The sequence below is a fragment of the Bemisia tabaci genome, chromosome 5 (assembly GCF_918797505.1).
Source record: "Bemisia tabaci chromosome 5, PGI_BMITA_v3".
NCBI classification, from domain to species: domain Eukaryota; kingdom Metazoa; phylum Arthropoda; class Insecta; order Hemiptera; family Aleyrodidae; genus Bemisia; species Bemisia tabaci.
In genome coordinates, this window is record NC_092797.1 from 13,484,792 (window position 1) to 13,512,466 (window position 27,675).

Genomic DNA, 27,675 nt, shown 5'->3' on the forward strand with positions numbered 1-27,675 from the left:
TCCGAATGTCGAATCTCGTCGAAGCGAAGTGACAGGGATCCACGCTAAGATGCCGGATAGGACCGTACTATCGCGCTAAAAAAAACGACGTATGAATAGTTCGGCACTGCCAAATTTTCTCTGATAAATTAGAGATATTTCGCTATCCCGGCAATATTTTTTCTTGAATTTTTTTGAAGATTTAATTTGAAATTTAATCCAGTGTATCTTAGAATTTAAGGGGAAAGTTTTCATGAATTTTCTCGAAACTAAATATTTTATTCAAGGACGTTTGGCAATTTTCAAATGCTCTTACGACGTTCTCCTCGGCCTGGAACAGTATTTTTCGTCACTCACTTTCGTTCCTTTTTTGCTCTCACTTGCTCGACTGGTTTACATTGTGATTAATGGAGATTTGAGGAGGCATCTGATAGAGTATCAGCGGAGGGGCGATTGCGACGATTTTTGGGATATTTTTTGTAACTCAATTGGCCGAGAGGCATCAGTTTCTCCAATGCCAATAAAATATTCTATTCAGAGCAAACGGTGCTAAATCTCGAGAGTTACGGCGCAGTCAAAATTACTGATCACATGATCTGATGGAAAACTCGAAGGGAACTGAGAAAGGGGGAATTCTGATAAGTTAACAACTCTTGGTAAAAGACCATCAGGGCCTGACAGTATAACGGTTCAAAGACAAAAAAAAAACGGGTCCGAAGAAAAAAATATTTGGACGGCCGTTGAATAGCATTGGTTGATCGGTGTGCTGTACTATGGTACATCCGAGTGATTTCAAAAAGCGAGCCCTCCTGGCACGCTTAAAAAACCTCACGGATATTTCACTCCACATTTACTTCGGCTTCTATTTGCGACATGTTTCGTTGCGAACTTTTGTCGGAAAAAACTGACACTGAATCAGTTTATATAGATGGTTTTTTAACATTGAACCTTACTCAAACTAATTTATGTACTTAGATTCATCTGTGCTCACGAGGAAAAAATACGTTTGCGAGAGGTGTATTGGTTTTTCGCGGAAAACAAGGCTCTTGTTCCAGTTTGGTTATAGGAACGAGAGACCCTGCTCCCAAATTTGAAACTTTCTGATTCTATTTTTGTGAAACATCCAATTACTTTTGTCGGTCAAAAATTACATCACGATAGTTAATTGACTCCTCTTTCCCTAAAAAATTTGGCCAGATGCTTTTGCTGGTGTAAAAAACGAGCAAATGTCACATCACAAACCAGGCAACTATAGGAATATCCATGACGGCAACTGAGTAAATACATGACTTGCCCTTGTTGATAATGAGTTGATAGTCGGATTTGGAACACGTGAATTTGTACAGATTTTTCAAACTGATATAAAAATGCCGATCATACCCACTTTTAGCTCGAAAGCTACTCACAGTCTGAAGTCGAAGTGATCGTCGAACAGGCGTCATAAAATGACTAAGTTGTTTAAGCGGTTCACCTTTTTAATCCTCTTCTCGGTAAGTTTTTTTAAGTCTTCTCATTGAGAAACAGTGACTCTCAGCCCATCTTTTAAGTCACAGTACCCTCTTTTCGCATACCTTGTTTAGTTATAATTCAGAGCATGAAATTGGTCACTAATCGGAGACCAAAATTTATGATGAAAAGTCGATAATTGGACTTCATTTTGCCGTTAGAAACCACAATTTCTGGCCCGATTCCTGGCAACAACAACACATGTACCACTAGTTTTTTCTACACACATCGGTGCATGCTTTCAAGGATGAGCCAGAATCACTGGCTCCTTATTACAAAAATTAGTCAAGTAGTCTTCGTTAAGCAGTACAAATCTACTTACAAGGGAATTCTGATAAGACAAATTGGCATTAAAGCTAACCCCATATTGATGGTGAAATTGCCAAATTTCATAATCCGATTTTAGACGGTTTGGAGTTAGCTGAATAGAAACGCTACAGGAGATATATTTCGTCTATGATCAAAGTCGAAATCAACCTGGAAGTCATCCAGAAGCATGATTCTGTTCTCGCGTGATCTAGGTAATATAATTAGAAAACGAAGAATCCGTGCCGGCTCCTGTCTGATTAAGTGGAAAACCCGTGTTCATAGAGTGATCAAACATGGTGTCGCGTCAATTTCAATTCTGGTCATTCCTCCTAGCGCTGACACTACGTTGCGTGAATTGTATTAAAGCTACCTGAGTAGTGCATCAAAATTAGAGCCCATTATTGCAATACAATATATCTTAGGACAATAAGAGGCCCTCTTTAAGTAAATTTGAGCACGCTTTTTCTTACGGTTCTTCGTTCGATCTTGAAGTGATTCGACGGACTCCGTTTTTTGTGTCAGAGCGGCGTGCGTTATATCGCACATCGATTCGTTCCATAATTTCAGCTACTTGTTATATTCCTCTAATTTTGAGATCACACAATCGTTCTCATGAGACGAAAGAATTCAATTTGACCCAATCTGACCCAAAAAAATCAGCGTAATAGAGGCAGGGTTTTTTCCTCCAAAAGTAACCCTGCCTCTATTACGCTGATTTTTTGGGGTCTTTGGTACATGAATTCTTTCGTCTCATTTCGAAACCTCGCTAATTCGAAGAAAAAGCCGATTCCCTTCAATTTCGAATTATAGAGAGTCTACTGTGCTAATCAAAAGCTCTGAAGTCTCCAAACACAAGTTTGTATTTAAAGTTTTGTTTCGTGAATAGACGATAAATTCGGGCCTGAATCCAATGGAGAGGCGTGAATGATCAAATATCGATATTTCTCCATTTGATGCTATGGTAGAGAATCGATTATCAAGGTGTCCTTTGCGAACACCTTCCTGATCGATCCTTTTCCTCAGGTTTCAATGACACGTAAATCGATGTATCGCAAAACATGCCACGCCACTGCCTGCATCAGCTAGTTTTCACTGTAATTCATTAAACTTGACACCTGGAGCTGGCTACTGGATTTCTAAGGGATTGAATAATGTAAAAAATCTGATAATTACTGCATGTTCCCATGTGTTTCTTGCGCTGTTGTTTCTGTAGGTTTGAATTTTGTTTCCCTCAATAAATAATTCAATTGATTATTGTAATTATTTACAGGTCTTGGCTTTTCTTGCGCTCCTCATGGTTCCGTCAGCCCAAGCAGGTGTATGTATTTTTTACTTTAATTCTTGTTACATCGATCAATTTAGAAAAAAAGAAAAGGAAAGGAAAAAAAAAAACAGCGGTAGAAAGATTCATTGTTTGTGATAATAATATCGTTTCACGTTAGAAGAATGACTATCCATGCTTTCAGCACAATCTTCTCACTTTGTTACCGTCAGTCTCAGACACATGGAGGGAATTAAATGGAGAATTTATACAAGTGTCTGAAATTTGAGGAAATTTGGTGTTTTTGTGGAAACGACTGAGTGAACTAAATACGAGGGTATTCTTGGTTCATAAATTCAGCAATTATTGGAGGCGGATTGACAAAAAGATCTAATCTGCTAAAAATAAAATATATTAGTTCAAACGGGAAATACCGCCTGATGATGTCACAAGGCAATACATTTTCTTACTTTTAAATCTGTTTTTATACTATTTCCCAAATTGGAGAAAAATTATAAAAAATACTGCAAAAGTAGCTCTTAAAGCCCTCTCTGGTGAAGCAGTAAAACATTAGCGAGCGTTTAAGGCAGGCTGTCTCGTCTCACCCAAATTTTATATATATAAAATTACAATGCATCTGAACGGAGGAAAAAACTGTACTTCCGAAAAGGGCTGCTGCCTTGAAGTCAGTGTATGATGTCTGCAGTCAATGGAGATGTTGAATGTGTGAGGAATTTGCGATTTGACTGTTGATTCTTGTGTAAAAGTTCGCGAGAAACACGATGGTGCCACTAGTTTTTTCTGAAATCAACTCCCAAGCTCAAAAAAAGCTCTCAAGTTGAGGCCGAAATTGAGGGGATATCCCACGCTATCCTGAGAGTCCACCTCTACATCAAGACAAACTCTCCATGCAAAGATAGGGAGCAAATACATTAGCAGGGTTGTCGTGTTTTCAGTTTTATAGTCCCCGAATAAAGAGGCACCCCTGTCAATATATTTGCTCCCTATCTTTGCATGGATAGTTTGTCTTAATGTAGAGGTGGACTCTCAGGATAGCGTGGGATGTCCCCTCCATTTTGGCCTCAACTTGAAAGCTTTTTTTTGAGCTTAGGAGTTGTTTTCAGAGAAAATCAGTGGCACCATCGTGTTTCTCGCGAACTTTTAAACAAGAATCAGCAGTCAAATCGCAAATTCCTCACACACGCAACATCTCCATTGCCAAGTATTTTTTTCATGGAGAGAATGATCCAACTGTTGACTTCTATGCGTCCACTGACGGTCAGTGTTTGCTTTTTTGGTGGGTGAATGCATACAGGGGGAGAATATCGGAATATCTCCTGTGCCACCTACAATGTGGAGGATTGCTTTCTAGTACTGATTTCGTTTCATCCTACGTTCACATTGGAAAGATGGATACTATGAAGCATATATTTTTATTACAATTATTCCGTAAGCTCACACTTTATCACTTGTTTTTCCAGGTAAATTTGGCGAGCAAACCCTTTGTAAGTTCTGCTATTGTTATATTCCATTAAGTACACTGACAGTAAGTTTGGTGTATAAGTTATGGTTTATACAAGGTGGCTCAGACCTACCGTACCAGGACTTTTTTTCAGTTAATTTGGGTCGTACGAAGTCCAGGATGGCGGAGATGAATAGGGAATCGACCCCAAGAAATCCGAATTTCATGGTCCAAGAGCCCCACTGGCGTCCCTTGGGGGTTAAAAGGGTGGTCCGTACTTCTAAAGTCAGAGTTTATGTCAAAATTTTGAAATTATTACATTTTGGATTTCTAGGTGTCGATTCAAGTTAAAAATTTCCGTACGTTCTACTTCCGATGAAATAATTTCAAAATTTTGACATAAACCCTGATTTTTGAAGGACGGACCACCCTTTTACCCCCCAAGGGCCGCCAAAGGGGCTCTGGGACCATGAAATTCGGATTCCTTGGGGTCGATTCCCTCTTCATCTCCGCGATCCTGGACTTGCGGCCTCCCGTGCGGCCCAAATTAACCGAAAAAAAGGCCTGGTACGGTGGGTCTGGGCCACCATGTATAGTCTATTGCTTACGGTTAGGATATTAAGTAATTAAACCTTATTTGAAGAATTCTTTTGAACCCTCAACGATGAATTTCGGATGACTGGTCACTGTAGATTATGTTTAACTTCCACTTTATTGTTATAGAGTGCAATACCTTAAAACCATTTAAAGTTGAAAAATCAAAAAAACAATATGAAGACAGTTCATTTACTCCCGTTTTAATCAATTTGTAACTAATATTTATTATACAACAAGTGGGATTTCACATTTAACTTTATGGAAAGATGAAACTTCAAACCTAAGTTTTCTCCGTTCCAAGTTTATGTTCCTTGTATCCCTTGGACTGAACACTGTGCGCATATTAAAATTCTTTCTTCGTTGTACAATTTCAGTGTAATGCGGGCCAAAAGGGCAATTGCGAACCACCCCCGAAAGAAGGAAAAAACAGGCCTTGTACACCTCATAATGATTGCGGCAGATCAGGCAGTGGCTAGTGGAATCTTCCTTAACAAGGCTATGTACCATACAACACGAACTGAAATCCTAGGTTCTCTCACCCAATTTTATGTGAAAATCAATTACTTGTAACTGAGTTTTCGAGCGATGTAATTTTGATCCTCATTTTTCCTAGTCGTTTTTATCTTTTTTTCGCTTATTTTCCTCATTTTTACTCTTCTCTTCTTTTCCCCTGTTTTTTTCGCTGTCTCTCTCTTAATCCTCTTGTCCCTCCATTTTCTCTTCTTATTCCTCTTAATTTTCTATTTATTTATATTTCCCATTTTTCTTCTTCTGTTTCAAGTTCTTTTTTCTCTTCTTCTTCCTCTTCCTGTTTCTCTTACTCCTCTTTCAATTTGATTTTTTCCACACAGATGGGTGCTTTAATTAATGGGCCAAAAAAAATAGTTCCTTATCCTAAAATGTAGTCCATCTGATATTTTTGTGGAACAATTATTCTCTTTTCAATGATGGCCTCGGAGGTTGTAGGGGTCAAATCGTCGCTCCTCTGACGTAAGGGCGTATCTCGATTTTGGGATGAGCCCCAGAAAGCATGAATTCTTACGTGAAACAGAGTTCACGTGGAAATCGAGATACACCCTTACGTCAGAGGAGCGACAAAATGTAGCACTCTACGGTTGAGCTTTACAGATGTAATTATTCATGCGCTTTGTATTTACTACGGGTATTAGCTTTCAGGGAGTATACCTATTTTGTGTTCACGATTCAAGTGGTCCTTGAGCAATCAAATACTTATTGTTCAAGTCAAAATAATTAAAAAGTAAATAAAGTGTATAAGTGAATATACAGAGACACGGTTTCTTCTTCCTAATTTGGTATAATTTGATATTCTGTTGCGTATTTTTCAAACGTATTCAAGCAAATTTTAATTTATTATTTTCCAGCATTCTTGCAGAATTTGTTTTACTCTATCTTCTGTTTTTTCTACGTTAATTGGTGTGTTCTGTTCTCATAATAGATAAAATATTTTCATCAGTTCCTTGAGTTAATAATGGTCTTTTCTTTAAAGTTATCACGGCAATACCTTCACAGAGCTCCTCCTTCCATTTCGGTGTCTTTGAAAAATCTAACTTTTCCTGAGTAATGATTTTAAAATTTTAAGCATACACAATTATTGGACTTTCTTTGGAAAATTAAATATTACAAGAGATTTGCATGGTCGCAATCCGAGAAATGTGGTTTGGTGGTTTCATCATTAATCGCGCGCAAAAAAATGCTGTTCTTAGAAGCTAACCCTATGTTTGTACAATCAAGAGACTGTGGGCAATTTGTACCTTAAAATTGCCTTGATTTTTATTTCTGATTCCTCCTAAATAGCAGCAAATGTGTGAAAGAAATTGCACGGTTACATTCCGAGGGCTAACAAACAATACCACCTAACTGACGATTTTGGCAAAAATCAGTCAACGACTTTGCAAAATTCTACAGTATAAAATACGGAAGCTGATGATTTCAGTTTTTTTTCCAATTCTGTAGGAAAGTGGCTCGATGACGCTGTAATGTGTGAAAAAATTTTAATCCATCTTCAAAATTACGAAAATCGCGAAGCTTCCTCTTCCCTCTGCAAAATGTTCAGTCTGCAGATCACCGAAAAAAAGCGAAGTTAATTCAACATTCTGGGTGTAAAAAAAGTGTGCGAAAACCTATAAAATGCTAAATTACCCGCCACGGTAGTTAGTTTTACATCCTGACATTGCTAAAGTGACTGCTGTAGCAGTTAGTTCAGCATTTTCTAAGTTCTCGCACACTTTTTTTAAATCCAGAATGTAAAATCAACTTCACTTTTTTTTTTTCGGTGTATTGTTCATCAGCCATCGATTCTTGTAGAAAAATTAAGTCGTTAGATCCAATTTTGTAGCTTTGGATTGGGGTTGCGTTTCTTCGTCTGTGAAACAAGGGATATACCGTTGATCAGAGCGACTGAATCCGAGAGAGGCACTGAAAAGGCCGAAGAAATTCAGGCGTTAAGAACTGGAATAATTCTCGGGGAGAGCGATCAATATGTAAATTCAGATATTTGCATCCGTTGGGAATGATAGGGTCAGCCCAATCCGGGATCTAATCCTTTCGCTTTGCTAACTTATTCGTTGAACGTATAAATGCCGCCGCGCTGCATCTATTATGCGTCATGCTTACGATGGGAAAAAAGGGAAGCGGCCAATTAACCCTAGTCTGCCTGAGCCTCTGAACCAACGAGAAAGCCTGAGCGGGGTCAATTTGACCCCAGCTGAAAATCAATTAGTTGGCTATGCTTTTTTCATGTTTTTAGTTAATATCAGTGCACTAACCTTACAGGCCTTAACCATAAAGCATATCTAAGTTTTATGAAACACGGCGCAGGGTATGCAACCATTTTATCATACACATGTTGCCATGTTGTTCTCAGCATGAGAAAAAAAAATCGTAGGGCTACTAAATACTGAAAACGAAAAAAATCTGAAAAATTTTGCTTGTTTTATAAGTTTCTGAAAAAAATTAAAAAGAGAAAAATGAATACACCTTCAAAGTAAGCTTTTGTGATGCTAAATGGTAAAATATATGTTATTAGGATATCTGACCCCGCTCAGGACTTTCTAGGGGTACTCGTGAATTTTTTGATCTCTCATGCACATTTTTTTTCCCCCTTCAAAAACGTGTTCCTAGATGTTTTTGTAGAGCTATTTGTGAAGGACAAACAATTTCGTGCATACCACGAGAAATGGCAAAGAGTTGAAACTCCCGTGGGGTCAATCTGACCCCACTCAGGCAGACTAGGGTTAAGTGCTCCCATTCTCAATTGCCAGCCGCGTGTACTTACCCTTGAACAATTTACGATTCCTCCTGGCCTGCCTTGTTGAATCATTATCGGGTATATTTCTATCGACGCGACTCTATCTATCGATCAGGGCCATTTATTACCGATTGAATAATCCTACCGTGATATGGAAAGGAGCAGTGAGTACATTCTGAGAAGAGCCTCGATACAAATAGGAGTATGTGCTAACCGTGGCTCATGCAGAAATGTACATCGACGGTGCAAGTCGGCAATCACATAACTCGGTTTGCGACGTCGCAGACTTCCTGCCATACTTTATTTTTTAAATGGAAAACTACTCAACGGCAATTCTTTAAAACTGTCATGATTTTTCTTCTCAATGCGAAGAAAATTCTGCAAAAACTTCAAGAAATAATGTCAATTTGCTCTCCTTTAAAAAAATGACGTAGAGGCGGAGATTTTCAGACACCGCAAACGAGTTATGTGATTGCCGACTTTCACCGTCGACATACTTCCCTCTTCCGTGACAAGGCAGAATTGAGCCCTACTTAGAGTCCCTTTATACCCAGAGTAACGACAACTCGATTATCAGCTGACTGGCAACCGACCTTGGCTGGCCATGGAGGCCGAAACTAGTGCACTCAAACGAACGATATTGGGGGATAAGGATCAGGAATCCTGCGATGTCTGTCACACAGAAACAACAACATCAACAAATTGATCAATTAAAAAGAAAATGAGATTGGTTTGTGAATAATTTCTTAATCTATTTTCATTTTGGACCGATGGCAATAACAATTTACTCTTGATAAACCACAATTAGGTAATATTTTCATTATTCTTGTTCACATACGAGGTACCGCCATCTTGGTGCACTAGTTTCGGCCTCCATGAGCGAGAACCAATCAGAATTGGATTTTTTTTAGGCCACTTTCAGCCCAATCCTGGCCCAACCAAAAGTGAGTTGTCGTAACTCTGGGTATAAAGGGACTCTAGCCCTACTGTAGTAGTAAGGAAAAACGCAGTATGGACATTCGCGAGTTGCCAAATTTTATGCAATGAAACATTCATTTTTAAGGGGAGTTATGAATATCTATAAAATCTTGATAACTGGCCGTAACGCTCGTTGTTTTGACATAATTCAACACAAAGAATAATTTTAAAAACTTTTAGGGTTAGTGTGATTTTGTTTTCTTAAACCGCCCACCTCATTTTTTTTTAAAAAAAAAAATGAACCCCGGGAAATCGTCGTAACGCACGCAAAAAATCGTACCTACACGGAAAAAAAAATTGCTGATTCAACAATTCAATTGCTAAAAACAGTGAGTGCAATGTTTCAACGCAGATTTTACAACCAAAAAATGCTACTTTAACCACATTGTAAACTAATTTAACCACGGGGGTGGTTAGAGTAGCATTTTTTGGTTGTAAAATCTGCGTTGAAACATTGCACTCACTGTTTTTAGCAATTGAATTGTTGAATCAGCAATTTTTTTTCCGTGTACATTTTGACGCGGAAAAATTTCCACTCAAAAATTTTCGTTTTTTCGAGGAAAGTTTTTCCGTTCCAATGACCAATTTTCCTAATTTTTTTTCTGATCACATCTGCAAAATTTTAACAGAAATTACTTGGTCACATTATCGTGAAAATTCGAGTTAAATTTACAACCTTGGAATGAATTTACGCTCCTCCATCCGGAAAACGAAGAAAAGTCTGTGCCGGTTCACCCCATTACGTTATCAACCTCTTTGCAAGATGTCAAAAACGCAACCACCCACTTGGAGGTAAATGTGGAGGAAAGCGGAAAAGAAAAGAGCCGGGATGCAGTCAATTCAAGAGAGAAAAATCCAAGCGCACGGCTTAACCGAGACAAACTTGAGGCTTAGGTTTTGATGAAATGGATACACCCTCCCACCGTCCTCCGGAAAAGAGCAGTAACTCAAACCTAGAGAGAGCCTCGAAGCGCATATGAGCACGTCCGAACCGTAGCTTCCGTTCAAATGGAGTTACTGTCCTCTTGCGTAGCACAACGTCCTTCCCTCGCGCGAGCTTAAAACCGTTGCTCGGCTGAAAAAAGGGCGTAAATATACTTAACGTGAGCCCGAGAAAGCATTGAATTATATGGGCGACAGGGCTCATCGCGGAGTGTAGTTAGGTGGTTTTTGTGCGGAAAGCGACGAAATGATGCACGTTTATCTCTGATTCGGACGGGGAAGCGTTTCGGCGAATCGGAATCACACAACAAACGCGCGGTGGTTCGGTGATCGTCTTGAGGTTAAATAGGTATTTTATTCGCCGTATTTCAGCTTTAACCCTTCCGGAGCCCTCGCAGCGGGTCGAAATCAGGGTTAAATTGCTTGTGAAGCCGGGCCACGATTCGAATAATTTAATTAATTTTTGGATTAAGGAACTGAGACGGCGCTGCGTTTGATGAAGAGCCAACTCGCCCGCTTCCTGGAACTATTCCGTTGCGAGCGTGTCGTGATCTCGGGTCCGTACCCCCTCAAAGAAACCCCCTAAATTTAGGGTGTATCTCAATTCCCGAGTGACCTTTCGAGAACAAGGCGTTATATGTAAAGCAGGGCTCATCTTTGAGTTTGATTAGGTTGTTTTCGTTTGAGGGATGACGAAATTAGTCTTGCTGCTTTTTTGGAGCTGGTTTACAAGACCGACGCGGTTTCCACTTACGGTTGGGATGGTGTGTACATACGGGCGTAAACATGCCTTTCCGTATCGGGAAGAGGGTTTTCGATACATCGGTTAACGCACCGATGGAATCTGATTTAGAATGCGGTTTATCGCGTTTGCCTTTCGGATTGGGCGGGGGCTTAAGTTCAGTTCCGTTTACTAAGTAGGAGCTTTTGGAAAAATGGCAAGGAGCGCTTGCCTTCGTGGTGGATTTGACACTTGGCTTGACGCCAAATTGTACGTTGATCATTGTTAAAAAAGAATGAGAATATCAGTTTTGATCAGTGTCAGTTCGGTGCTTATAACGGCTGATCTTGATGCTGTCAGTGCTTGCACCGAGATCAGCACCGAAAAGAATGAAGATGCTAATTTCACATCGTGGAGGATCCCAACATCGGGGCTGATAAGAACTGTGCGACGTCTGTAAACTGCTTCTTTTACTCCACTTACTGTTTATTTACAACCTAGGACGTGAATCTGACGTCCACTGACGTCCACGCGATGCAAAAGTAAGCACACGTGGAATTACTTCAGCACTCAGAGTCGTCAACGTTTTATGATGTTGAATTGGCCTCTTTGTTTCTGGCAAATGCTCTTAAACGCAGAGATCATAGTGTTATCGGCGCTGGTTTCAGTATTTTAAGGCGCTCCTCTTCGTGTCATATCCATCCCTAGGACGAATTCTACATAATATGTTCGCCAGGAAACATGTGAGGAGCAAGTATACAAACACATCATCACTGGTTACTAGGTTCAACTAGACTAGAATAATAGAGAAACGAGTAGAAAACGAGTGAGAAACAATCAAATCTGCTAGGTATTATCATTAAGAGACTCTGCTCCCAACTTTTTAGTTTTTAAATTCTTCTTTTTGGCTCTCGTAATAAGTGATGTAGGTCAGAAATCACACTTTGATTCCCACCTTAACTAACCTCCATCTTCCTCCTAATTTTTGCCATAAGCCGCAGCTGATACAAAAATTAAGCTATTTCAATAATCCCAATGGGCTATACAACTCTAAGTGCGTGTGGCAGCAACTGTGTAGCGTAAATATATGGAATTTTCCCTGTCAATAATGCATTTATCATCGGATACGGAGCACATAAATCTGTGCAAATATTTTACAAATGCAGATTGCACGCACATCACGTCTGAAAGCTAGCAACCTAGTGGTCTTAACTTAGGGTCACCGTCGTGAAAACATCATAAAATGATGAAGCTATGTGAACAATTCACCATTTTAATTCTTCTCTCCGTGAGTGTTTTAATTTTTCTTCTTTAAAGAAGTGGCGCCTAGCCCATTTCACGAAACAGAATGCATTCCTTTTCAATATTCTTGTCTATGGACAATTCAGAGCATTTGACACGTCCGATTTTAGGATAAGGTTTTGAATTTTCGACTTTGGTATCTTCTGGGCTTAGGTGTACATATCAGAGCATTTTGAAAATTAGTGCCCGAATCGGTTACAGGACTTTTGGTCCAATTTTTTTTGTCCATAAATTTTTTCGTCCAATTTATTTTGTCCACGACTTTTTGTCCTTGAAATCTGGTCCAAGTTAAATTCGTCCTGGTAAATAGTTAGTCCTACGCATTTGTTCGTCCAGTGGTATTAGGTCACATTTCTGTGGTCCAGTAAGGTAAAAAAGTTATGTCCAAAACTCACGTCCAATGAGCCGTTTCAGCTATTTCCTTTCAGCTTTCAGCTACTTTCAGTCATCGTCTGAGTCTTCTTCGTCCGAGTCCGGTGGATCTGCGCGTGGCGTGTGCAACTTGAGGTGGTACGCATATGCTCGGAGGTACTTCTTAAGTGAGTTCGTGTCCTTGTAATGTTGGTAATTTCGGACGATGTTGGCCATCATTGCCTGATTGGTAGTGTACTTCTTGCTCACCGGTGGTTTAAAGCGGCGATGACCCCCCCGAGCCTGTGTTAACGTACGCTCTGTGTCCTGTTGAACCTTTTTAAAAGCGTCAATGAGCTTCCAAATGTTAGCATGATGCGTGCCGACGATTTGGTTGAATTTTGAGTGAAAGCCCTCAACTGCGTTGTTTGTTCTAATACGATCTGCCAAAACTAAGTTGTAGACGTTCCATGTTTCGGGAGGGAACAGGGGAGGTACCGCACGTCTTCTTCCCCGAGCTGGTTTGCCACGCACGTACGTGTGGTCAACGTACGTCGCAAATTCGGTTAAAGCGTCTGGCCCGCAGCCCTCGGCTAACAATCTGACGCCATAAGGACTGGGAAAAGTGGAATAAGCAACCGACGATGCGAGCGTTGGGGAATGCTTCTTTTACCGCGTTTATATTTGCTGCTTCAAAGTCAGTATTTAAAAATTGAAAGCTGAAATGAATATCTAGTTCGGCTGCTATGTCCTTCACTTGACGGTATATGTCTGCATACGTGCCCTCATCTTTTCGTGTCGTTAAAACAAAAACAAATGGGAAGACAGTGTCCAAAATGACTCCGTGCAGAGTGTACAGTTGAAGGAATTGCCGCGGTACAACTTTAAAAGTTCCATCAGTCAGAAGTGTATCACTCGCTGCCAAAATCCTAAGATTCTCACTGGTGGAAAAGATCAGTGTACGATTGGCACCCTCACGACCACTGTCGTACAGTAAAAATAGCTGATCAGATCGAGTTCTATCATAAGGAGCGGTTATCTCAAAATTTACCGTATTTGGACCTGGTAAACGCGGCCTTTCCTTGTTCTGTCTTCTGGTAACCATACGCTTAAGATGATTTTCCTCCGGTAGTTTGACGCTGACTTCTTCTTCAACGTTTCCTATCCCTGTTCTTATAACGTCGCTGGGTCTTGCATTCGGTTGCTCAGCTGCTAATTCTCGAATATTTTGCACGATCTGCATTGCCTCCACTGCAGCATGATCCGGGAGATGCAAATGAGTTGAGATATCGCACTTATAAACAACTAGTTCTTCCATGTTCGTATTAGTGACGCATCTCGCATTGCATGTTTGCCTCCTCTCACACCTCCAGTACTTTCTCGTCCTATCTTTATTGTACGAATGGTGATGGTACACAAACCCTTCATTGACAAGGAGGGGCTTGTCGCGTTTACTCTGTATCACTGTTGGAGCCATTTCAGTATATCAACAAACGTCACACATACTAATAAAATTTCAAAACAAAAATATATACAGTCATTGAATTTTGAACGAAAATTTTAAAATCACCTCTTTGATGTTTCTTCTTTCGATTTGGGGATGGTATATCAACAAATGTCACCCACACTAATAAAATTTCAAAACAAAAATATATACCGTCATTGAATTTTAAACGAAAATTTTAAAATAACCTCTTCGATGTTTTTTCTTTCGATGTTGGGATTAAATTTAAGGGTCTCCATAGCTACGAAATAAATTGATCTTAACGCCAATTGATTCACACGCCACGCGCAGATCCACCGGACTCGGACGAAGAAGACTCAGACGATGACTGAAAGTAGCTGAAAGCTGAAAGGAAGTAGCTGAAACGGCCTCATTGGACGTGAGTTTTGGACATAACTTTTTTACCTTACTGGACCACAGAAATGTGACCTAATACCACTGGACGAACAAATGCGTAGGACTAACTATTTACCAGGACGAATTTAACTTGGACCAGATTTCAAGGACAAAAAGTCGTGGACAAAATAAATTGGACAAAAAAAATTGGACCGAAAGTCCTATAACCCCTGAATCTTACTAAAATCACAATTAAAACTTAATGACTAGACATCAATTTATAGGGGAAGAGGTCTACCTGCATGAAAACTCATGGAAAAGAAGTTTACGTGCTTAGGACCAAATCATGTCTTCTACCGAGTATAAGTATCGCTTGCCGACTTCCCGCATATTTATTCTAAGCCTTACATTTACGATAGGGCTTATCAGTATCATATCCTGCCGAAACCATACAGCCTCTCGACTCTAATCTTTGAAGTCCAATCATCTGCTCCTGAACAAATTGGTTTCTTTTTAAAGATCGCAATACAGATAGACTGCTTTGCATAAATGCGTTCAAATCTAATGCTAAATTCTGTCAACTTCAAACTTGAAATCAAAACCAAACCTACGTATCGTCTTTGGAAGTGCGAGTATCGTTTGAAATTTAGAACCACCTTGTACATTGAGCTGAACTGTGTTTTTTTATTCCTATACTTGGTCGGGTGCAAACTTTTTTCTTTTTTTTACTCCTATTTCCTCTAGCTACGCCTTTTTCTTGTTCGGGCTCGACGACACTTTTTAGTCCCACTGTGTAGGAACGTGAGTTTACTCTAAAATAAGCTCTGTCTCCTGTATAAATTTATAATTTCTAGAGTTCTATTGAAGATGAAGTTACGTTCTTTCATCGACGACTTGATTTCACAATACTCGATTTGGTGAATTCGGAGTGAGCAAATAGCTCTGCATCCAGAATCAAAATCAATCTATACCGCGTTCTTCAGGGCCTTTGAGAGACTTTTAACTTTTTATCTTTTATTTTTCAATACGATATATGATTTGGACATAGCGTTGCATATTTTTAAGGAATTTAACCTTAAATTGTCTCACATTTCAAAAATTACAGACACCTCAACGCGAGTTGAAGACAGTGCAAAGGTACAACTATTCGTGCTGCCATTACCATTCTTGCTGCTATTGAGGAGTCGTTTATATTATATGGAAAAGTTAAAAAACGAGCCTGAATTACGTCTTTCCTGCCATTGGTTGTGATGCTCACGTGGCCATTGAAGTGCCACTACAAATAAGATAAACGGAAGACAAAATATGCAAAAAGAGCAAAGACTAATATACGCATTGCGTGCCGGCGCAGAGATACAACTATTCGTACTTAATGAATGTCCGTGTTGGGTCTGCTAAATTGAAGGCGCAATGACTCGAGGCGTGAACTCTTAATGCTCCGCTCTGTAAGGTGTACTTTTTTATGATGCTATTTTAAAGGCTATCTAAATCTTTCCGGGCTATGATGCAAACTATACGAGGTCTTTCAATAGATAGCGTCTGATTTGAGGAAACTACAACTATTAATCTGGCTCTCACTCTTTATTCGCCGCAAATGAACTGAGCAATGAAATCCTCTGATTCGCATATTTGGTGAGGTGTTAAAATGTATAAAAGCCTCCTCGACTCTCTAAAACACTTGGCCACACTTTGAGCCATATGAGGCCTCTTAACGAAAAGGACATAACTGAAGCATGAACTGGAAAAAAAGTCTTTTGGATTCAGAGCCCAGACTCTTCAAAAATGTGACAAGAAAAAATACTATAGATTTCATAGGATTGTTTCTTCAATCAAAAGGAAACCCACTTAAATTTTAGCAGTTGGGCTATCGTTTCAAACAAAAATCCGCGTGAATCAAAAGAATATACAATATATTTTTTTTTAGGAATTTTTCAAGAGTCTGGGCTCTCCAAGAGACTTCTTTCTTCCAGTGTGGCCCGCGTTGAGCAGAAAAGAACCAAGTTACATCAGCCATCGCCAAATTTCAACGAACAATTTATTTTTCTACGGGAGAACGGTTGTAAAAATTTGAAATTTTAGGAAATGTTCTACGTGTCAACAAGAAAATCCGTTAAAATTTCAAGGGAATCCAAACCACCATTTTCCTTCAAAAAAATAAATCGTCCGATGAAATCTGGCAACGGCTGATTTCTTTCTACGAAATGTAGTCCGAATGACAATGAATCCGGATCAGTGGCGTGGCGTGCTTTGCGATGTATCGATTGTTCTCTCATTTAGACCTATGGTAAATAATCGATTATTGAGGTGTTCGCTGCGAACACCCTGTTTATCGATCCTTTTCCATAGGTTTAAATGAGAGAACAATCGATACATCGCAAAGCACGCCACGCCACTGATCCGGATCTCAATTCTTTCCCGCCGCAAATGAACTAGGAACCGAAGTCCGCTGATCACGGCGTGTTTGGTTAGGTATTAAAAAATGTGGTTCATCGCGAATTCTCACGCTGCACCCGGAATCCTGGAATCCGTCTCGGGACGCCGCCGCCGCGCCGCGAATGAGTTCGCTACCCGGCGAATCCGAAAACACATGTATTTACATAAACATGAGACATGCAAGAATGACTCCGGCTACGTGCGCTGCATCCGCAAGAAAGGAGAGTGTTATCTCAGCTCGCAGGAAGGAATAGCTCAAATCATACATGAATATTTTAAAAAGCGGATACCCACCCGGGTGGTGTCGGTCGGTTTCGGTTGTTTGATCACCCGGGGATTCTTGATATCGTATCTCTACTTATCGTTTGAATCAGTTGAACCGGTTCGCGGTATTTTGTGGGTTTGATTGCACTAAAAAAAAAATCTCGGTGTATTTACTAAGAAAAGGGTAAAATTACCAAGTATTCAGGGTTCTATTTGATCCCAGTTTATTCTTGGTAAAATTACCATTTATGGAATTGGTAATTTTACCGAGAAATCTCGGTAAAATTATTGAACTTCTTCCGTAATTTTACTGGATCTTGGTAAAAACGCCAATATTTTTTATCGACTGGGGTAGAATTACCGAGATAAAACGGCAAAATTACCGGGAATTGATCACCAATAAAAGTGGTGTTCTTACCTGAAAAAAAAACAGCAAAAATACCGGTTTTTAGGTAAGCAGTCTATCTTGGTAAAATTACCAATAATTGGTAAAAAAAGTGAGATGGTAAAGGTACCAACGGACCTTGGTAAAAACGCCGAGAATTTTTTCAGTGTGTGACGTCATCGATGGGTGCGATCTAGAGTCCATTTGTACTGAGAGTAAAGAAAATGCGAATCCATTTCTGATCGGCTCCTTCATTTAAGGCCTTCACAGTGTCACAAACGGGGATAAAAATTACATTTTCACCAAATGCAAAGATTATAAATTGACATAGACCGGGGAATTGAGGGTACGGCAAGGAGCAAATGAAATGAGAGAGGAAACGGAGATAGGAATTCGGGATTGGGATATAATCAAAGATGACAAGAAACGTCTGATTTGTGTATTCTTTTTTCCCGTCTGTGACATCCATAAGCAGCATTGTCTCAACTCTCTACGAGGGGGGAACGATTTGACAAGGAACCACCTTAATATTTAAATAACACACATTACATTTTCCCTTAATACATCTTTTTTTTCATCAATTTAAATGAAGAAAATTAGAGTATACAAACATTTCTAAATCAAGAGATGAAAAACACTGACTCCACGAGTTTAAATATTAGAGCCTAACACAGAGCGGAGCGGCCGCAGTGCTGCCAGCGCGATGATCACTCGGGCGCCTACAAACCTAAGTGGATACTTCACGCATTGCGCAATGCTTGAAGTATCCCGTTGGGTTTGTAGGCGCCAATGCGCATTGCGTGCTGGTCGGCCGGCCGCCACCCTGCAGCGTACCACGGCGCCTCAAGCAAATATTTCACAGCAGAGGTGTTGCACAGTATCATACGAAATTGAACGCGCTCCAACATATTAAGGATGACAGGCATCCTTAAAGAGTACAGAGCTTCCCTTGCAAAATAAAGCAAGATACTATACGGCACAAAAAAAGAGCGGTAGCCCGAAATCTCACTAAGACCTAGTACCCGTATTTAATAAAGTTTAGCATAATTTTTGCATTTCAATAAATCAAAAAGTGGCTTGATTTAGGCTGAAACATTCTTGAGTATGTCGTGAAGAAGATTTTATTTTGAATCGAGAATAGAAGTGCTGAATGAAAGCGAGTTCCTGCTTGATGCAAGTGACTTTTCTTCTTATAAAAGCATATTTTCTTTTTTAATCAAGCATTATTTTCTTTCTTGATTCATAAATAATTTTTTTTGTATTTTCCAACTGAAAATAACTCAGTTTTGAGTCGAAACGTCTTGGATTTTTTATTTTTGTATTTTAGCCTCGTTTTTCGTCCCCTCCCTCCTTGTTTTACTTTTATTACTATATTCTCGGACTGCTTTGTAAATTTTTGTATCTACTTGCAATTGGTTACAGGTTGCTATGAAGATAGATACACCACTGGAAGCGGCTTTCCTATCGGTCATTCCTGGAAATTGGAATGTTCGTTTGAACTGAGCACTCCGTTGTAACTTTTTGAAAAAAATTCCTTTAAATTAAACTCAATTCCGGAAATTTTAGCAATACTGCTCACCTCGGTAACGCGGCAAATCCGGTGCCTGCGTCGAAACTTTAAACACCGAAAATAGGCGCGGCGAATGCAGAGTAACTGCGAATTCGGCCAAGTTCTCCCCCGCCCCCGCCGCGATAACTCTTGAAATATGGCCGAGCGCCGATTGCTCATAGCGAAAACTCGCGGAGCAGATGAGCGGGAAGAATTTGATTCTCGGCAACGCGAAACTTTCTTCCGCAACATTTCCGCTATTTTCGTGGTTTTGACAAGATCCCTCAACTTTGCTAATTTAAAAGTTGGACTCTCTCCTGCGCTGTCTTTCGAGGCAGTCTCCGAGCGCGATGACTCGCTCCTACGCTCTGCGTGAATGAAAAGACTTCGACAAAAATTACTCCCGAAAATCGCTCGCTCCGGTTCGCCAATGACCGATGTTCCATGAGTCAACGATCATAAAAATTTCGATTTTTCTCCGAGGATATTTTGATGTTTGCCTTATCTTGAAGGGCGGCAACATTTATTGCGTGCCTCCGTGTCCCGGTCTGATATGTTTGACCCCCGAGGTATATTTCTATCACTTGCGTAGAAATTTAGATAAATGAACGGATTTCCATCCGTGCTATATATATATTTTTTTTTTTTTTAATTTTTTTTTTCCACGAGAGCACATTACGGCGTTTCAAATAATGAATAACACGCAAAAATGCCAGTAATCGCTTTACCACAGTGGCCTTGAAGCAAAAAAAAGAAGAAGAAGAAGAAGAAGAAGCTATAAAAATGTACCCAAAAGCGGTTTGCAGGGGGTAAGAATCCGGTACGTGTGGACTTAAAATCGCGAAAAACCAAAATCTTGGCTGATCTAATTTTCGAGTTACCGCAGTTTGAAATTCCCACAGTAAATACAAATTTTCTTCTGATTTTGATTCGTTTTTTTATTTATTTGTCCATTGAGCCGGTTTCAATCAGTTCACGTTTAAATTTTTCGTTCGACTCATGTCGATCGAATACATACACCCTCTTCCCTCTCGTTGCATGCAGACTTCCTATTGTTCTCTTTGTTTTGACTGAACAATTCGCCTTCAGCTGCGTCTGCAGCAATTGATGTTACGAATATGTTGTGCGTGCTGATTTCAGGAAATTACATACTTGACTCTGTGAAGGCGTTTTTTGTTCGAAAATAGAGCACTCTGTTGGAGAACAACAGAAGTGAGATTGAATGAATTGGTCAATCCCTACTTCTATCATTCGCAGACAGATAGAGCTACTTGTGCACATAGAACGCCTTCAGAGATTCGAGTATGTAATAAGCTGAAATCAGCCCGCACAACATATTTGTAACATCAATTGCTGCAGACGTTTCTGAAGGCGAATGGCTTTCACACAAAATACGCCTTCAAAGAGTCAGGTATGTAATGCGATGAAATCAGCACGCACAACATATTCGTAACATTAATTGCTGCTGACGCGGTAGAAGGCGAACTATTCAGTTTAAAAAAAAGAGATTATAATAGGAAGTCTACATGCAACGAGAGAGTGTATGTATACGATCGACATGAATCGAACGAAAATAAAAACGTGAACCGATCGACACCAAGTCAATGGACATATAAATAAAAAACCGGATCGAAATCAGTAGAAAACTTGTCTAAACTGAAATCCATGACCATTTCAAATTCCGATAGCTCGGAAATACGATTGATATAAGATTTTGATTTTTCACGATTTTAAGTCAACACGCACCGAAGTTTTACCCCCTGTAAACCGTTTTCGGGTAAATTTTTGTTGCATTTTTTTTTTATTCAAGACCACTGTGTTTCAACACCACTGGACACTTTCAATAAGACATGTCAGTGAGATTCATTCATATTGAATGTAATATTTCATCATTTCTCTTCCGAGAGAACGGAACTTTATTTCAATGTCGCAAAATTTTTCCTTGCAAATTGAATTTTTACCAGGAAAATAATAAACCTCTCGAACTGAAAATTCGAAAGAACATTTTTCTGATATCAGGCAAGAATTAGAAAACTTTTGAACAAACATTGGAAAGGTATATTCTCTAAAAATGTAAATGTTTGAGTTAATGTTGCAGCCTTGGTATTGAGATACGTTCCTTTGTCCAGGAAGTGACGATTTGTGGAACATTTAAGGGATAAAATCAAGTTAAAGTGTACAAATACAATAGAGAGAAATAAAAAATTGGTGCAGTCTAACATAAATTTTACCCTTCTGCAGTGCAAACAATCTTTTCACAAGGAATCTCAAGCTCAAAAGGTAAACGCACTATCTCTCAATTTTAACGATTCGTGAACACGTCCACCGTTGGCGGTAAACGGGCAAGTTGGGAGGCGGAAATTGAAAAGCGTGATCAACAACTTTTTTCCCCCTCGATCCAGGATAAAATTTAACTTACGATTAATTTAACCTAAACATCCATTCGGAGGCTCCAATAGCTGCCGTTTCGAGAGCAACAGTTCGGGCGGCAGAGCATTAAATGATTGATGGCGAGGCGATTTAAGGCCATCGGCAGGCTTAACACTAAGCCTTGCGAACAGGTGTTGAAGCGCCTGATGAACACCTCGCCTGTATCCTGCTATGCTGAAGAAAAACGGCGTATGAACTTTCGATGGTTGCCAAATTTCTTTCGATAAAATATTTATTTTCGAGGAAATTTATTAATATTTTTTTTTTTTGAAATTTACAGAAACATCAGCTTAAAGAGTGAACAAAATTATCTGAAAATGTTGAGGAAAAATATTCATGAGTTTGTCAGCGAATTCGGGTTTTGTTAAAGGAAATTTTGCAACATCTGAAGGTTCTTATGACGTTTTAGTTTATAAAGGCAGTATTGTCGTGCATCGCTATCGCTGTAGAAAAAGGTTAATTTCGTTGAAACGACTTCATCTCTAAATCTTTCTCATTAAGTTGTGAGACCGGGAGTATTTAAGAGATTGAGTACTAAATAACCTACCCTTATACCCTTAAAAAAAGAGAAAAAAAGTTAATCTATCGGTGCCTTTCGAAGCCTAAAAAATTGAGTTTAACGATCTCATTTATCCGCACATAGTTGAAAAAATTTCATGTTTATATGGTATCTTTGAGTTACTTCGAGTTGATCTTTTTTTTGGTTAGATCAACCTAAAAGGCTTGGTTGATGGACCAAATGGTAACCGTTTTATTTATATTTTGGTTGTTCTGTGTTTTGGTAACAAGACAAGTTTATATGATATTTGTCTATCAAAAGCGGTAAACTACACCAATCGTGCTAAATTATGCATCTACCCTCAAAACTAATTCTTACTGGCCTTACAGAGCCAGTTTTAATTTAAGTCAGATTTTATCTCTTTAAAATTTCCAATTCGCGTGGATGCCTTAGTCAACTTAACCGCTCTGCGGTCAATACGATGAATACTGTAGAGTTCTTCAGGAAACCCCTCAGTTTTAACTTGACTCCTGTGGAAAAACACAGATCGTTTTGCACCAAATGTGTGGTTGCCAAGCCGACCTTAAAATCAGAATTTTCAGTGCACATAACCCTATCAGTGTCTATTTTATGCTTCCTACTGAAAATCACCGCAGAATTATAACTTAAATAAGAGTTGTTTGTAAAATATGCAATTTTTAGCACAGCAGGAGACAGTTATGATCATTACTGTGGGATACGGAATCACTGCTTTTGAAGCAGTGATTCATGATCATAGCAGTTAGAAACATTCACTCCTTGACTAAACACTCATTGGTGGATCATTGTAACTTTTCTTATCATTCCGTGTTCAAGGTGCCCATTTCGCCTTCAATGTCCCGAGTAGGCAATCAGAGCGGCTTGGAAACAGTAATAGTTGTCTCCGACACTGTAGGCTTGCTCATTTGTTTTAAGCATAGCATTAGCGTACTTCCTTTACCTACATTGTTCCGTTCTTACTCTAACTGGGCCGCTTTGAATGACTTGTTCCGGCAATACGAGCTGCTTGGAAGCAGGCATATATTTTTTTAGCACATCGCTAGTTTCCGTTTTTAATTTGGAGTTTCACTTAATTTAAGTTTAATTGCAGGTACCTGTACTTTTATCATAGTTTCTCTGACAAAAAACATAACTGCACTTCAAATGTTTCAAAATATCCAACGGGTGTATTATATTTTTACCGGGAAACTAAATGTAGCACTTGTAATAGAAATTTTCACCGATTTTTCTTCTGATAAACCCAAATATCGACAACATTTTGAAAAAGAATGGCACTGTACTCCTCTTCTTAAAAAATTTATAGTTTGAGTCAATTTCACAACCAATGAGTGGAGTTATGTTCCTCCATCTGGGAAGCAACGCAATCCATTAAAATATTTCGATGGTGAAACTGCAAAAATGTGCGTATCAGTTTGCGGCATTGCAAAATTCCTATCATACTTTATTTTCCACGTAGAAAAGTACTAAACGTCATTTCTCGAATACTTCGGTGATTTTTACACTCTGTGTGATGAACATTCTGTGAAAATTTCAATCCATAGTGTTGGTTGGGTCTTCTTCCAAATTATAAAGTATGATAGGTGATTTTGAAACCTTGCGACCGAGTTACGCATTTTTGCAGTTTCACCGCCGATGCACAAAAAAATTATTTAATTGCACGGTTTGGCTACGTCAACCGAACTCCAACACGGGTAACACTGGCTTTTTATTGCTATCCAACGCTTCCTTTTTTCGCACTAATTATCTCGAATGTTTGCGTTGCGCTTATAGTTTTCTCATTGATATTTTATAAGTATGGACTCGTTATCGCCCCCTAACTTTAAATATAATATTCCCTCTCCATCGCTAATATCAGATCCACCCCCTCCCACCCCACCCCGCCCCCGCTTCCTTTGGCTACCCGTCTTCAGAAGGTACATCAAACGAATATTACTAAAATTTTCTTTTCAGCAAACTCTGAAGGATCCTCGGAAGAGCGACGTGTTTTCGATTAAATCAGGTCTGACCGTTTACTTCTGGACGACCTATTTTTATTTATTTAATAAATTCACCCGCTCATTTTATTTATTTCCCTTTTCTCCGCATTCTCTCCGCCGACTGACCTCCTTCCTCCCCTCGCATTTCTTTTAATCACCACTCTTCTCATCAGTTCTAATGGCTCTTTGTAAGCAAGTAAAATTCGTTTTCAATGGCGATAACAAGCTTTGGAAATATAAATAAGCTCACCCCATCGAGGAAGGAGAGGGAATAAAATAAGTTTTGATTCTTGGATGGATTTCGGTTATCTTGCCCGTTTCGTTTCGGGTTTAATCTTGAGTCAAGCCGCTCTCTTCTTGACGGGCGCTCAACATTACTGCCGTGCTAAGGGACGCCGTATGAATCTTCAGGCGTTGTCAAATTTTTCTTGATAAAACACAAAGTTCCTGGTCAGCTTATGGATATTTTTCTTCCAATTTTTCAGATAATTTTCCTGGCTATTCCACCGAAAAGTCCTGAAATTTCAAGGGAAAATATTCAAGAAGTTTCTTCGAAAAAGAACATCTTATAGAAGGAAATGTGGCGACTCTCGAATGTTCATACGGCGTTCTTCTTTAGCAAGGCAGATTATGTAAGCCACTTTTTCTGGTTTTTTACCCTTCTCCTTGCCCCTCATTCTGTTTTCTTCTTATTATGCACTGGCCTCTAGAATTTAGATCTTTTTCCATTAAGTAACTAGGAGCAGACGTAATTAGGCAAAACCTATTAATGGACAAAATTAGGTAAAAAAACAAAAGATGCGTTACAATGCTATGGCACATACAGTTCCTTTGTAAGCATCAAAATTACCCTTTTACTTGGATCAACGCTGTTCAAGATGGCATGAGATAATGATGGATGGAATGATTATGAATTAATGATACATTTTTGTAGGGTCTCATAAAAACGGGGCTGTGTTTGTAAAAGGTATTATGCAATCTTTTGGATAATACGGAAGTATAACACTTCACTTGTCACCTATACTATAACACTTCACATCACTTGAAAACGCCAAAAAATTCAATGTGACCCAAGTTTCTATTTTTTTTTACTCGCTTGCAATTCTTATTATTTTTCTTGTCTGTACAACATGAATTAAAAATAATCATCAACATTATACAATCATAAAATACTGTCCTATTGCCTATTGCCAAAAAAAAAAAAAAAAAAAAAAAAAAAAAAAAAAAAAAAAATTGGTGCGTAACTTTTGCCTCCCTCTACCTTGTAACGCACCGAACGAGTACAAGGAGAAAATAAAACTTTGGTCATCTGAGCCAAAAGACCAGAGTAGTCGGAGTACCTCCTCACGCCCAAAAGGCGTCATTTATGGAGCTTTAACGGTTCTTTACGTATTTTAATCGGAAGCATTGACATACGGCCACTTCATTTGGAATGGATTAATTTTAGATAAGGAGGCATAATCGCCTTTGCCACTGAAAAAATAATGATAAAGGAAACCTAAAAATCACCACGATCCCCTGTACACTTGACAGTCAGAGTGATAAATTTAGGTGTTCGTTGACAAATAATGGGGTGAATTTTCAACGCTGAGCCGCCTATTTATTTTGTAAAGTTAAGCCTCAGACTGTCCCCTCGAAAGAGGGTAGCGAAATTGCTTTATCGAGTGTTTAAAATTGCAAAATCGAGGGGAAACTGAAAGCACGCGGTGACTAAATTCCGTTCGGAATTATGCTCTGTAGGCAGAATAAAATACGAAAGTCCAGAGCTTCTCCACCGTAGCATGTATCGGTACTGCTATTAAAAAAAAAAACTGTGGGGGTGTAATATAAAACTCATTATGAACTTGTGGGGAAAATCTTAGGTTCAATGATAATCGGTAATGATCGAGGGACAGGGTGCAGCAAGGTCATTTCTCGGAGAAACTCGGGGAGAGACTCGGTCTGCGGTAATAAAATCAACCTGGAAACTAAAAAAGAAAAATGAAAAAGAAAAAAATCGCTTGCCTTTTCCGCTGGTTTTCTCTAAAATCTAATGAGTTTCATGTTTTGTGATCCTTTTATGCGTATTTTTTTCTACCTCATTCCCTTTTCTTTTAATTAACGATACCTGTGACTTTTTTTTTCATTTTTTTTCTTTCTCAGGAAATGAGAAAAATAAGACTTGTCGTTTGAATATGAAAGTATGAAACCCACGAAGCAATACTTTTGAGTCAAATTAAGCTTCCCACCTAAAATATACTTAAAATGATTCGATGAATTTAATTATAGAAAAAAATCATTTTCATTAAAAGGATTTTGGCATTGCCGGAAGGGCAAAATGAAATGATATTTTCTGATTTTATCAGAACTTCCACTTTAGCTTAAACAAATTAGTTTAATTTGAGACACTGTTTGATTCTCATGCCTCGCAAAAAAAATACGCAGAAATACGAAGAGAAGTAGCGAATTCTTCGACGGTGTATGAGGAATAACATCATTATTTTTAGGCTTACTTCATCAAGTAAATTAATTCAAGTAAGACGATTACAACGACGCAAATAAGGCTTCCATTCGTGTTTTCTTTTTACCGGGGCTGACGGCGCGAATTGTGGTGAAGTTAATTCCACTAAAGGATTTTTCAAGCGCAGCACTGTATTCTCCCAGACTGAATGTTGTTCATGCTACGATGAACCTCAGACGAACCGTCTTTCTAAAAGTTTCGGAAAATGAGATAAAATGTCCTTCTCTTGAATAGATTCAATTATAATGAAATTGATGGATTTTAAATGAAAATCAGGGGTAAACCTTATCAGGGTATCGTAATTTTGCTGTTCCTCATGATAATGAAAAATGCTGGCAAGTGGTAAAAGTAATAGGTACGAAAGGTAGATATTACATTCGCTTTCAACTTATCGGTTATGATTCAGTACAACTCAGAAGCTCGAATAGTGGTGTCGATTAGTACAACCTAACTTTATTTTTTTTACTGCGAATATTGATGGAATGCATTTTTTACATACGACGTTTCCAGGTTACGAATGCAAGGATCAATTTTTTTCTGAGAAGATGTAAGATGTAAGCGTCAATTATTGACTGTAATTCAACAAAACCATCATCAAAAACAAATTCATCAAATTTTTAAAATAACATACTTAATTAGTTTAACTATTTTCAAGCTTCTAATTTTGTGTCCGATGACTTTCAAAACCTACTCACCAACTTATATTTCCTTCCCCATTTTTCCGTCTTATGGAAATACTTCGAAAATGAAAAAAAACGGCTCCCTTAAAGTACTTATCAAGTGTCGATACAATTAAAAATATTAGGTTTCGACTTCATATTCGAATGATCACATGCAATTTACGTATTTATACTGAGCGTGTCAAGAAAATTTAATTTTATTGTTTATTATTTTTTACAGGAAGTGACAAAAAACTGATCATGATAAGTTGGGATTTCTATGCGTTGCATGTAATTCAAGGCGAAGAAATCGCCACTCGAAGTTTAAGACTTGTTATTGAATCACCTCTTCAAACTTTCTCAAGCTGAAAGTTTTCGTAAATTCCATTGAAATGTCCTTCCTCAGAGAAGCACTAACAGAAGTT

At 38.9% G+C, this 27,675-nt stretch overlaps 2 protein-coding genes across 3 annotated transcripts in view; both read right to left on the reverse strand.

The window, feature by feature from the left end:
- The window catches only part of LOC109042210 (metabotropic glycine receptor), a 437,874-nt gene that overhangs the window by 72,303 nt on the left and 337,896 nt on the right, over positions 1-27,675 (reverse strand). The window lies entirely within an intron of this gene.
- On the reverse strand, positions 12,752-14,709 carry LOC140224698 (uncharacterized). The gene is given in 2 exon segments (XM_072301013.1): positions 12,752-13,225; positions 13,227-14,709. Coding segments are annotated over 2 exon segments (1,227 nt in total). The 5' UTR covers positions 13,995-14,709; the 3' UTR covers positions 12,752-12,766.